General features: G+C 43.1%; 1 protein-coding gene across 1 annotated transcript; it reads left to right on the top strand.

The window, feature by feature from the left end:
- On the top strand, nucleotides 1-11092 carry LOC139549159 (rho-related GTP-binding protein RhoU-like). The gene is made up of 3 exons (XM_071359318.1): nucleotides 1-452; nucleotides 2566-2624; nucleotides 8613-11092. Exons 1-3 carry the CDS (start codon nucleotides 236-238, stop codon nucleotides 9066-9068), a joined length of 732 nt encoding a protein of 243 aa, XP_071215419.1. The 5' UTR covers nucleotides 1-235; the 3' UTR covers nucleotides 9069-11092.
- The last annotated feature ends 3325 nt before the right edge of the window (nucleotides 11093-14417 follow it).

Here is a 14417-nt window from a genome sequence, read left to right as displayed (position 1 = left end):
GATTGGAGTATTCAAAACCGAGAGAAGTGCCTGTTTTCAACTTTTTACAAAGACTGATTATTAGTTATTTGGAGAGCACAAGACTACTGCTTTGAATTCTAACAAATAAAAAAAACGGCTATAGACCAACCTGTCTAATTGACAAATATATTATATGCTACGGAACACATTTTCATGGTGCTCTCTTTATTTGCTCCTACTGGAGTAAGGAAAAGGTGTTCGTAACCAGTGCTGAATGTCACCTCCAGTTCCAATGGATTATAACCAGACCATGGCTCCTCCAGTGCCACCGCACAAACCCAAAACTTCCCGGCCATTCCAGGCTCAGGAGCGGGTGTTGAAGTGCGTTCTACTCGGCGATGGAGCGGTTGGGAAGACCAGCCTAGTTGTCAGCTACACAACGAATGGCTATCCAACGAAGTACGTCCCCACTGCGTTTGATGACTTTTCAGGTGAGCCAGTTAAAACCATTTATTGTGGCACTATTCTTGGACAAAAATAATGATAGATTTGTCTCCTACAGACATCAAATCTGCATCTTCCCAGCCAGATAAAATAAACATAAAACATGTTTTCTGTTGCACATTGCTGCGTTTTGATTTTGACTATGGGCCAACACCCATATATTGCACATTGCTACATTGTAACAAAGGCTTAATTGACCATAGTGAACATCTGTTACATTGTAACGGGGAAATGCGCTGGATCTCTCTTGCAGCCACCCATTCTGCGGAACGAATCTTACCTAACTTTTCTTGTGTCATTTTGCTGCCCTCGAGGCTAACAGCAGCGACTGTCTGTCTGCAGATATTTGTATTATTGCACACATATTATGCGCCTTGGTCATTTTATACGCCCGGGCCTGTTGTAATTTCCAGTTGGCAGAATTCCATTTTCCAAAACGTAGCCACCAGCAAATGTTTGTCTAACGTACCGAAATGGTTGAAAACTTAAACTGCATACTTGTTGAAACTAACCTCGGTTGGCAAGTGATGACAACGCCCGCACACACTGACGTTGGCGCGTCATTATCTCAGGAGAGGCCTATTCTTCCTTTTGAAGTTTTCGCTGTAAACTTTGATCTCAGGAAACCTCCACCAAAACACAATGTCTGAATTAATCTAAACTTGCATGACATGATAACTATAGGAGTCTAGGGAAGGCTTGATTGGGAAAATGTGACACCCTCTTTATGGCCATTCAAAATGATCGACACAGCTGCCCTTACTTATCCGTTCATCAGGAATATACATCTATTATAACCATTCTATCATTCTCAACACCTAAGTATACTTATGCCAACCGCTATGGAAGGTTTTGAATGAGACTATTGCATATTTTAATAGGCGTACACACACACACTAATTCATCCCTCTCTCACTGCCCTCAGAAATCCAAGTTATAAGGCCTAAAATGAACAGAACATTCTTGTTGAACATGCTTCTCACAGGCAGGCATGGTTTTGGATTGCACAACTCTGGCCGTTGTTGTCAGCCTTGACCTGAAAGCCGTCTGTCTGCTATAATGGAATGGACACATCTGTTGCAATGGCTCTGCGCAGAGATTGTCTTTCTCCCTCATGACAGAGAGGGATTGTGCAGTTGGGGGCCCCATTTGATGATGTCATGTATCCGTTCCTGGAATCAGAGCCCTCTTTTGAAAGCTGATTTCTGGGCAGTTATGCAATTCCACAGGTGACACTTGGGGTAGAGGGAATTAGAGGGAGGAAGGGATGGAGAGAGAGGGAGGGCAGAGAGTTTTGGGCCCGAGTGGAATACAAGGCAGATCATATGTCAGGGATTTGGGAATGATTGCACAATAGGCGCTGGGTTTTAATGAGGAGTAGTCCGATGCTGCGGCGGACTAGTCCCCATTGCTCTTTGATCAGGTGATGTGACCATATACCCCGGGCGCCTTGTAAACACTTCCATAAGCTTCACCACATTGGGCTCTTTTGAAACATGGCCTATAATGAAACTGCTAGTGGCATGACTCATACCACTCTTCCAATCTGGAGAGAGCTATTGGGAGAGTCACTAAACAAACAAATCCGCTTTGTTTTCCTCTGTAGACAGCTTGGCATGGCTTTCAAAGCTTGAAAGAACAGAATATGGTATGAAAGAGAGTAGTTATTGCCTTTACTTTAACTGGGCGAGTGGGTGGGCGAGACAAGACCGCCACTCTGAGTTAGGGGGATGTGTGAGCTTTCTGTTCACTCTGTCCAGGGGGTATGAAGTACGTCAAACTGGCTTGCCTTGGTTTTTCCCAGAGGATATTTTGGTGGGCTGGCCTCTCGTCTGTCAGGGGTCTCTTCCTTTCTGTGTGTGTGTATGTTTGTTTAAAGTGTCAGGTGGAGCAATGTGGAGGCAGATGGGACTATAGCCCTGCTGATTTTCTCTCTCTCTCTCTCTCTCTCTCTCTCTCTCTCTCTCTCTCTCTCTCTCTCTCTCTCTCTCTCTCTCTCTCTCTCTCTCTCTCTCTCTCTCTCTCTCTCTCTCTCTCTCTCTCTCTCTCTCTCTCTCTCTCTCTCTCTCTCTCTCTCTCTCTCTCTCTCTCTCCCAACAGCGGTGGTGCAGGTGGACGGACACCCTGTGAGGCTACAGCTCTGTGACACTGCTGGACAGGTGAGAACCATAGCCTCATATCGACGTGCAGCAGAGCAACACTCCACATACTACATACAGTGCTTCCACATAGTATGCTTCGACCTATTGGTGCTGCATCGCTGAGTTCGCCGCTCTCTGTCACAGGCATGTAATGCCCAGAGGAAAAATGATGCCGAGCACCACTGAACTTCCCCAACGGCCGTTCTCCTTCTTCTGCTTGGTTCTCATACATGTTACATGATTTTAGAGTCCGAGACGGTGTTGGCTTTTGTCTTGCATGTCGTCTTTGCTGGTGGGTATTGCCCAAGGCAGCATTCTGAGCCACCGTCTTATTTCCCAGGCTCTACCACTACTCTGTGGCAGCTGTGGGGCCCGCTGGTTCTCCTGAGTATATCTCTCTAACACCCCCCCCTAGAGAGAAATGAATTCCTGGGCTTTGATGCCACTCTACATCTGAAGTGGGAACCAGGCAAATCCATTGGCATAGCTTTTGGGGATGGGGGTTGGGAGGGGGGATTTGGGAAAGGTTAGAGGCGTTAGAACGGCGGGAACTCATCAGAACAGATCTGGGTTGAAGCTACATTGTGTGGCAACCGCTAGGTGGGAGGGAGACGACTCAATCGCAGAAAGTAGCTGTTAATGCATGTTTTTTAAAATCTCGTTCTGCTCTCTTCCTCTTTTCCCCACACCCCCTTTCTCTGTAGTTGTGCAGGCATAGATAGGCAGGCACGGTTGGTGTAACTGAGAGTCGTGCGCCTGAGCTCTGAGCGTCATGCTAAGCCTTTTTAGCATGGTTAGATTGTTCTAGAAAGAGAACAGGTTGTGAAAGCTCTGGTGTTTTCTCTCTGGGCATGGGTGGTGTCGTAATTTCATTCTATAGCTACAACCCAGCCCAGAGAGCATAGTTTAGTTGATTAGGATTCCCGTTAGCTACTGCACATGCAGCAGCTACTCTTCCTGGGGTCCACGTAAAACCTATGAATACATGACAAAGTACAGAACAGTAAAAGACAAGAACAACGTAAGATATTACATTAAATTCAAAATATATATATTTTTGTAGGAGAGACACCAAGAGACAACAAATATACTATGTACACACTTAATATATGCATATTCTTACATACAGTACAGTTAAATATGATCTTTATAAAGAGGAGTTTTTTTAAGCTAAATTAGCTTTTTGCCTGAGTAACCTCTTGTGGCAGAGCATTCCACGATGACATGAGTGACGCATTAAATCTGGTTTTGGTTTGGGTACCGTGAAGAATCACATAGTGGCGTGTCTGGTGGGGTATGTATGTCTGTTTGAAGTGTATGCAAATAGTGGCTAGGCATTTTCAACACACAAATGTTTCTTAAAAAGACTAGCAGAGAATTAGTCAATGTCTCCTCAACCCTCAACCATGAAAGACTATCATGCATGTTGTTCATGTACAGTTGAAGTCAGAAGTTTACATATACCTTAGCCAAATACATTTAAATTCAGTTTTTCAAAATTCCTGACGTTTAATCCTCGTAAAAATTCCCTGTCTTAGGTCAGTTAGGATCATTTTGGGTAGCCTTCCACAAGCTTCCCACAATAAGTTGGGTGATTTATGACCCATTCCTCCTGACAGAGCTGGTGTAACTGAGTCAGGTTTGTAGACCTCCTTGCTCGCACACGCTTTTTCAGTTTTGCCGAACAAATTTTCTATAGAATTGATACCTTGACTTTGTTGTCCTTAAGCCATTTTGCCACAACTTTGGAAGTATGCTTGGGGTCATTGTCCATTTGGAAGACCCATTTGTGACCAAGATTTAACTTCCTGACTCATGTCTTGAGATGTTGCTTCAATATATCCACATAATTTTCCTTCCTCATTATGCCATCTATTTTGTGAAGTGCACCAGTCCCTCCTGCAGCAAAGCACCCCCACAACATGATGCTGCCACCCCCGTGCTTCACGGTTGGGATGGTGTTCTTCGGCTTGCAAGCCTCTCCTTTTTTATTCCAAACATAACGATGGTCATTATGACCAAACAGTTCTATTTTTGTTTCATCAGACCAGAGGACATTTCTCCAAAATGTACGATCTTTGTCCCCATGTGCAGTTGCAAACCGTAGTCTGGCTTTTTTATGGCGTGGCATCTTCCTTGCTCAGCGGCCTTTCAGGTTATGTCGATGTAGGACTTGTTTTACTGTGGATATAGATACTTTTGTACCTGTTTCCTCCAGCATCTTCACAAGGTCCTTTGCTGTTGTTCTGGGATTGATTTGCACTTTTCACACCAAAGTACATTTATCTCTAGGAGACAGAACGCGTTTCCTTCCTGAGCGGTATGACGGCTGCATGGTCCCATGGTGTTTATACTTGCGTACTATTGTTTGTACAGATGAACGTGGTACCTTCAGGCATTTGGAAATTGCTCCCAAGGATGAACCAGACTTGTGGCGGTCTACAATTTGTTTTCTAATGTCTTGGCTGATTTCTTTTGATTTTCCTATGATGTCAAGCAAAGATGCACTGAGTTTGAAGGTAGACCTTGTAAAACATCGACAGGTACACCTCCAATTGACTCAAATGATGTCAATTAGCCTATCAGAAGCTTCTAAAGCCATGACAACATTCTCGGGAATGTTCCAATCTGTTTAAAGGAACAGTCAACTAATTGTATGTAAACTTCTGACCCACTGGAATTGCGATACCATGAATTATAAGTGAAATAATCTGTAAACAATTGTTGGAAAAATGACTTGTCATGCACAAAGTAGATGTCCTAACCGACTTGCCAAAACTATAGTTTATTAACAAGAAATTTGTGGAATGGTTGAAAAACGAGTTTTAATGATTCCAACATAAGTGTATGTAAACTTCCGACTTCAACTGTTAGTTCTGTGTGTGCAGTTAAGGGCAAGGAGTGATGCTTTGTTTTGAGCCAGCTGCAGCTTCTTTTCTTCACCTGACCATATTACCGGACAGTAATCAAGATGGGACAAGAATCAAAACCTGAACAACTAGTATAGTTGATCTTTGTGTCAAAAACGCAGAACATCTTTTTATAAGAGACATACCTCTTCCCATCTTCACTACAATTTTGTCAATATGACTTGACCATGACAACTGATCATCCAATGTTAGTCCTAGGAGTTCAGGTTTATGCCCCACTCCAGTTGAGGTTTAGGTCTAAGAGAATGCTTTGAACCAAATGTGTTACTTTTGGTTTTAGATGTATTTAAGACCAGTTTATTGTTAATCACCCATTCTGACACTGACTGTAAGTCCTTATTAAGAGTCTCAGTGAGCTCACTGGCTGTAGGTGCTGATGTGTAGAGTGTGCAATCATCAGCATACATAGTAATTTTAGCTTCTTGTAAGACAAGTGGCACATCATTTGTAGAAATAGAGAAGAGCAGTGGCCCAAGTCAACTGCCCTGAGGGATACCGCACTGTATATATCTGATGTTAGAGAAGCTTCCATTGAAGAATACTCGCTGAGTTCTATTGGATAAGTAACTCTCCGACCATGTCATAGCAGGTGATGTAAAGCCATAACAAGTGAGTTTTTTTTCAATAACAAATTATGATCAATAACACCAAAGGCTGCACTAAAATCTAACAATACAGCTCCAACTATCATCTTATTAGCCGTTTATTTTAGCCAATCATCAGTCATCTGAGTCAGTGCAGTACAAGTTGAGTGCCCTTCCCTATATATATATATAAGTGAAGTTCACTAGCACCGCAGGGCACTGCCAGTACTGTAAACACAATCACATCATCCAAGGTGTTTTTCCTAAGAAGACTTGACTGTGTTTGGTTGAGTGTAGAGTTCACAACCATTGGAATGAACACAAGGCCCAAACACTTCCCAGAATACATGCACTGTAGTGAACTCCTCACAGTCGTCTTCGAGCTGAATGGATGTGTTTACTTTGTACACAACTTCTAAATCCTCCACTCTCACAGCCACAGAGAGCTGGGGCAAACACATGCAAAGTCAACAAACACTTACTGTACATATATGCACTTTTATAGCAGGAGAACAGATACCGCACCCGGAGAACGCCTGAGATAAACGATAGCAACTGCTGCCATGGCTGTTAGGTCATTCTCACAAAACAGTAGAAAAATATTTTATTTTTTTTCTTCACGAAATGCCTTCTGAATCACTGAGATGAGGATCTGTACTTATCTATTGCATAATTATTATGTTTTTTGATCAGATATGCATTTTACCAACCAATTCACAAAATTCTCATTACCGTAACAGTTTTCGTAGTTCCAATAAGTAATAAGCAAATCTATATTTCTAATATTTTTTTTACATTGCTTCCTTAATGAAAATAAAGGTTAGTTAAATATAACACTGAAAAAAATATATATATAATGAAATTATACAATTATTATAAAATTAAATCTCCCTTTTCCCCAATTTGAGGTCCTTAACCGTTTCGATAATGGGAAAGCCAAGTAGGATGAAGGGGGTGTTTGAGAATAATAACCTTTTCTGAAAGCATATAAGCGAATACATTAACTTGTGCTCAGCTAAGGACCACTCCTCTAGATGATCCACCATGGGTGAATAAAACTTTATTTAAAAACGGATTGTAGTTTTTACAGGAACTTGAAAAAGTGGTACGGTAATGAGACACTGTTTGCACGTAATAAATATTATACTTTAATGTAAACTTCAACTAGTATACCATTTTTATGATTTATTGACAAACTACAGCAACATATTTTGTTTTATTCAAATAAGTTAGGTTTTTCTAAATAACGTTTTAAATAACATTACCCAAAAATTTAATCCGGCTGCATTTCGGTAATGTGAAATTGGGGTGAAAATGTTTCAAAAATCAGGCGGAAATTAAGAATGTATTGAAAATAAGACACGTTTCCAAAAGCTAAACATCTTAGTCCTCAGAATTATAGTTGATTTTTGCAGAATTATAGTTGATTTTTGCAGAATGACAGTTGATTTTTGCAGATGCATCATGGTTATGTAACTCAATTTGCTACAGACATTTTATAACTGGTTACCTGAGAATGACCTTGTTAATTAAACAAAGTCACTCCCCGCTCAGCAAGATTGATGCATTTTGTATGTTAGCCAATATCTCTGCGCCATCACCTCAGTTTGCAAACACTAAAGGTGAAAGTATGATTTGGAAAGGAAAAGTGTGGGAAAAGACTATTCCACTCAGAGGCTACTGAATATAAAAAAGTACCTTTCCCTGTCAGGCTTCTGAAAAGGGTTAAAGAGAGAGGGATTTGTGTCAAGTTTCTGCCAGCCTTAATCTGTGTAATCAAGGATGTGGGAGGCCCTTGTTACCCAAGGCTCTGTGGCTCCACGGTGTTCATTTGGGAGATCAGTGTGATATAAAAGAGGAGGTTACTGCTCAACATAAACAGACTTCTCTCACAAGGATTGTTATGGAAAGATTATCACCACCATTTATTTCTACTGACATTCTGCCTGCTTGTTTTGCATTGACCTATAAAGCGATTACTGAAATGTGTTGGTGTGAAACTGGTTTGTTTGTGTGTGAACCTTGAAGTGAAATACATCACACACTAGAGTTGGTAAAACTCAACTACCTAGGGATTAGGTGCTTTGGAAAATGTTTGTAAGAGCTTGATGGATTTTATATAACATCATCTGTGCTCGGAGCCGCAAAACGTCAAGACAATGAAGTATAGTATCCAGCAGAATTTGTATTTTTAAATAATACTTTAGAAGTGAACTTATCCTCACTGCTGGTCTATCCACTCTCCCTCTTCACCTGTCTTCTATAAACACAAATTATTTTGGAAATATAGTTTCCTTAACATCTTGTCCCATATGCTTTTTTCCCCTTCTATACGTGTTACAATGTTTATACCAAGTCAACCACTTTCAAGATACTCAGTTCACCATTTCTTTGGGTTCATATATAATGGGACTGGCCCTGTGTTGTTACTGCTGAATGCCAACCTCTCACTAACGCCCCCGTGTCCCTTATCTCTCTCTCTCTCTCCTCAGGATGAATTCGATAAGCTCCGTCACTTCTGCTACTCGCGCACCGACGCCCTGCTCCTCTGCTTCAGCGTGGTCAGCCCTGCCTCCTTCCAGAACGTCTGGGAGAAGTGGGTCCCAGAGATCCGCCGGCGCTGCCCACTCACGCCCATGCTGCTAGTGGGAACCCAGTGTGACCTGCGCGAGGACGTCAAGGTGCTGATCGAGCTGGCCCGGCGGAGGGAGAGGCCGGTGGCCGAGGTGGACGCCCGCGCCCTGGCGGACAAAGTGGGCGCCGTGGCGTACGTGGAGTGCTCGGCGCTCACCCAGAAGAACCTGAAGGAGGTGTTTGACGCGGCCATCGCCGTGGGGATGAAGCACGCCGATAGGAGGGCGCGGCGGGAGAGGAAGGTGCGCAGCACGGCCGATAAGATGAAGACACTGTCCAAGTCGTGGTGGAAGAAATACGTCTGTGTCCAGTAGAAAGAGAAGAGGAGAGGGATATTGACTAGGACTATGAAACTGGGACTGGAAACGTGTTCAGATGAGCCTATGTTGTTCATACGGATTGAAGGACTTCTGTCTTAGCTCCTCTCAGATGACCCCACGTTTTTTCAAAATTAGGGTTGCAAAATACCGGGAACTTTCAATAAATTCCCTGGTTTTCCCGAAATCCCAGTTGGACGATTCCCGAAATCAGAAGGGAATAAGCAGGGAATCCAGAATCTGCCAACTAGAACTTCAGGAAAACCTGGGAATTTATTCAAAGTTCAGGGAATTTTGCGACCCTAGTCAAAATGAATGACCAAGGACCTACGGCTTAGTGGAGTGAGGGGGTGGACTGGGGAGTGAGAGTGTCTCAAGTTGGAGGAGATCCACTGATTGGTTGATTGCAAAGAGACTGACAGGACTGTGCTCCAACCACTCCCTGTCTGCTTGAGCTGGTCTGAACTCTAACCTTTGAGCAGAGTGCTGTCACAGAAGATCAAGGGGTAAAACCATCAACGTGATTGACAATACAATGGAGCAAAGAGCGAGTTGAACTCGGCGCAATAATGACTTTTATATGAACTGATGGGTGGGGAGGGGAAAAGACTGGGATGTACTCTTATACGCCACCCTTTAAAAAATTTTTAAAAAACTTTATCATGCTGTGCTGCATAGAGTATGTATTCCCCCCGTCGTCATACCTTATATATGTTCACATCTTTTATGCCGTCCACATGACTCTGTAATCAAACAGCCGATAGATCTCATTGGTAGAGCTAGACGGAAACAAACCGAGGGATTAACGTGGAATTCAACTCGAACGGTGCTACTATACGAATACAGCTACAATACGTTCACATCTACAATCGTATCAATTGCATTTACAGACAAGACTTTAGAGGTATTGATAAGGGACTTTTCCACCTGGCCCTAGTCATCACTGTCAGCAGCATGACCTGGCCCCATGGTCCTCTGGTGGTGGTCACTCTGTCATTGCCATTAAGCCAGGGGGTGGAGGGTTAAGCCTGGTGTGTGTGTGCGTGTGTTTATGTGTGCGTATTTATGTGTGTCCGTGTTTAACCACATGACCAACTGAGGTCTCTAGCCCAGGTTGTGTCTGTCTGTCTGCTGCAGCGTTACACTGTGTCTGTTGATACAGCTGCTGCCACTGTTAGCAGACCACACAGTGAGGGACTGGGCTCCCCAGACAGAAAAGTGCTCCTCATCAATACACATTAATGGTCAGACCTTTAAGAGCGCTCTCAACGATACACACCCTCATTGATCTCCACTCAACCTGCTCCAACCCGGAGAACTCGGCGGTTTCCATCCAATAGCCACTCCTCAACTGATGGGAGTCTGTAAGCTGCTGAGAGCGTTGTCTCACTCTGTCGGAGTGAGGAGATTAGATTGAGGAACACAAGGTCATGGAGTGGTGCCACTGTAAATTGCACTTATCACGCTTAGCCCAAATACGTTTTTGGTGTCGTGCCAATGATGCCATGCGAATGGCCTTTAGACTGCACAGTGTCTGTCTCTCTTTGTCATTTGAAACGTTTGATTTTCACCCTTCCGTGAGAGTCGCAAGGTTTTCACTCCACTGTTGATCACTACATTTTTGTAATTACAGTACTATAAGCCCAAATATTGAGTTCACTGGCTCTCGTTCTCCTCTCCAGCAGGCTTATGATAACAGGGCGAATCGCCAACGAAACCAATTGTATTTGCTTCTTATTTTTCAGAAGCCTGTCTGTATGCTCTCTGTGTGTAACCCTTTATTTGGGGCATCAACTATAAAATGCACAGCCACTGATCAACCCTACAAACAAATGTATAAGAAATGAAATGTATATTTTGTCTAACAATGTTTTTTTTGTGTACATTTTGGTCTGTATCCGTCACAAAACACCCTAAATGGTACAGAATGAGACGGAAGTGTTTCACTCGCTGTCTGATACTGTCGAGGACTGTTTATAAAAGCAACAGAGATCGAAATAAATGTGAAATCTTAACAAAAACATGCTGTGTATCTGTGTTTCTATGCGTTTGCAGAGAGATATGCTATCTTTTACCCCGTGTGGAGTGTGTGAGGGATTGAATGAATCCTATCTCCCATTGAGTCTAAAATGAATACTGGTGACACTCCGTGTGAGGTCAAAGGTGAAAACACTATGTAAATGTGTGTTGAGGAGCATTGTGTTCGTCACCCTCATCACACCCTCTCTGTTTCAAGAATGTGCTGGGTTGTGGTGGATGATCATTGACAATCGTGTCCCTTTATAGGAATAGCTCTTTGGTTCTCCTGAAGAAGAAAAAATAACTCCTAAAAACTCTCCAATATTATCTAGGACAATCCATCAATATATCCCTATTACAACTGAACAGTTGGTAGTCATATCAGTGTTTTTGGTGCGGAGTCTATTATAAATGGAGGAGAATTGCAAGAAGAGAAAGTCTTCTTACAATGGTTCCTGGGAGCTGCACTGATAGTTTGACACAAAGCTGTTGTTTTTGTCTCTCTCAGAAGGAGCCATTACATTGTGTCCAGCCTTTGGTAATGGTGATGAGCAGTATGGTAGAGACAAGGCAGTACTTATACTTAGCTGTAAAATCTACCTTTGGGATATACTGTATAGCTAGGCCTTTTCAGATAGGAATCCTGAATCCAAGTGTCGGTCACAGCGGAAAAAAATGAAAAAGATTTACAGCGCAAGATGAAACATCCTTTCTGTTTTCAGATTTGACTGTTGTTGACTGATGGTGTCCAACTGTCCGATTTAGAAGACCTCCGAAGTATTGTGAAAGGAGAAAACATGTCCGATGCCATCTGGAATATCAATAAGTCAGACGTCATAAAAGACAATCTACAGTGCCTTGGGAAAGTATTCAGACCCCTTGACTTTTTCCACATTTTGTTATGTTACGGCCTCATTCTAAAATGGATGAAATATAACAATTATCAGCAACCTACACACAATACCCTATAATGACAAAGCAAAAACAGTTTTTTATACATTTTTGCAAATGTATAAAAATAAAAAACAAATGCATTATTTACGTAAGTATTTAGACCTTTTCCTATGAGACTCTAAATTGAGCTCAGGTGCATCCTGTTTCTATTGATCCTCCTTGAGATGTTTCTAAAACTTGATTGGAGTCCACCTGTGGTAAATTCAGTTGATTGGACATTCATGTACATACTACCTCAATTGGGCCGACCAACCAGTGCTCCCGCACATTGGCTAACCGGGCTATCTGCATTGGGTCCCGCCACCCACCACCCGCCAACCCCTCTTTAACGCTACTGCTACTCTCTGTTCATCATAAATGCATAGTCACATTAACCATATCTACATGTACATACTACCTCAATCAGCCTGACTAACCGGTGTCTGTATGTAGCCTCGCTACTTTTATAGCCTCGCTACTGTACATAGCCTGTCTTTTTACTGTTGTTTTATTTCTTTACTTACCTATTGTACACCTATTACCTTTTTGGTTAGAGCCTGTAAGTAAGCATTTCACTGTAAGGAATACCTGTTGTATTCGGCGCACGTGACAAATAAACTTTGAATTGATTTGGAAAGGCACACACCTGTCTACATAAGGTCCCACAGTTGACAGTGCATGTCAGAGCAAAAACCAAACCATGAGGTCGAAGGAATTGTCCGTAGAGCTCCGAGAAAGGATTGTGTCGGAGCACAGATCTGGGGAAGGGTACCAAAAAAATTTCTTCAGCATTGAAGGTCCACCAAGAACACAATGAACTCCGTCATTCTTAAATAGAGCTGGCCGCCCAGCAAAACTGAGCAATCGGGGGAGAAGGGCCTTGGTCAAGGAGGTGACCAAGAACCTGATGATCACTCTGACAGAGTTCCTCTGTGGAGATGGGAGAACCTTCCAGAAGGACAACCATCTCTGCAGCACTCCACCAATCAGGCCTTTATGGTAGAGTGGCCAGACTGAAGCCAATCCTCAGTAAAAGGCACATGACAGCCCGCTTGGAGTTTGCCAAAAGGCACCTAAAGACTCTCAGACCATGAGAAAGATGAAGTACAGAGAGATCCTTGATGAAAACCTGCTCCAAAGCACTCAGGACCTCAGACTGGGGCAAAGGTTCACCTTCCAACCCTAAGTACACAGCCAAAACAATACAGGAGTGGCTTCGGGACAAGCCTCTGAATGCCCTTGAGTGGCCCAGCCAGAGCCCGGACTTGAACCCGATCGAACATCTGTGGAGAGACCTGAAAATAGCTGTGCAGCAACGCTCTCCATCCAACCTGACAGAGCTTGAGAGGATCTGCAGAGAAGAATGGTGTGCCAAACTTGTAGTGTCATACCCAAGAAGACTCAGTGCTGTAATGGCCAAAGGTGCTTCAACAAAGTACTGAGTAAAGGGTCTGAATACTTATGTAAATGTGATATTTCAGGTTTGACATTTTTTGAAATTAGCAAAAATAATAAACAGTTTCTGCTTTGTCATTATGGGGCACTGTGTGTAGATTGATGAGGGAAAAAAACGATTTTTATCAATTTTAGAATAAGGCTGTAACGTAACAAAATTTGGAAAAAGTCACAGGGTCTGAATACTTTCCGAAGGCACTGTATATCTCCTGGACTACGGGCCTACACTGAAATAGTTTCATAAGCAGACTGTGGTCTAAAAGAACGAAAAGTAGAGTGAAGCAATCAGCATATGTGACCTTGTGGTACAGTAGCCTGTGTTCTGTGAGCAATCCCATGAAGTGGATAGCCTGCCCAGTTACAAGTCTACAGCAGCTTTGCAGCACGTTTAGGTTCGGAAAAGGAACCTTCGCCCTACTGCTTACGTGACGTTCTGGGAAACGTTTAGGTAACAGATGAACTCTGACTCCACATGAAAGAGTTGTTCCATAATAAGTTTGGATGGCTTAAAGTTGGTGAAGGATTTCTCTTGCCCTCCTTACATGACTATGACCAGAATCATTAGACATGAGCCTATGGGAACAGGATTACAGTTGAACAGGGACTTTGTCATGTACGTCGGGACTCAGGGGCCGGGCTGATCTCAGGCGGTCTCGCCCACTGTGGGCCGCTTAGTAAGGCGTTGTCTTTGGGATTAGCATTACCCAAGCGCTTGTAATGTGATGCAATGTGTCTGGGTCTAATGGAAAGCCTTGGCTGCAGGATTTCACAGCGCCGCGGTCTGATTCAACTTCGGGTACATTGTTCCTGACACAAAACTGCTTTCAAAGTATGTTGAAGGCCTAGGGGTCTTGCAGTTCTCGCTCCTCTCTTGCTAAAGAGCCTTATTACGTGTATGAAGTGAGGGGTTCTCACACAATCGAATGGCCTTGAGCTAGT

The sequence above is a fragment of the Salvelinus alpinus genome, chromosome 22 (genome assembly GCF_045679555.1).
Source record: "Salvelinus alpinus chromosome 22, SLU_Salpinus.1, whole genome shotgun sequence".
NCBI classification, from domain to species: domain Eukaryota; kingdom Metazoa; phylum Chordata; class Actinopteri; order Salmoniformes; family Salmonidae; genus Salvelinus; species Salvelinus alpinus.
This window is presented reverse-complemented; position numbering and strand designations above follow the sequence as displayed.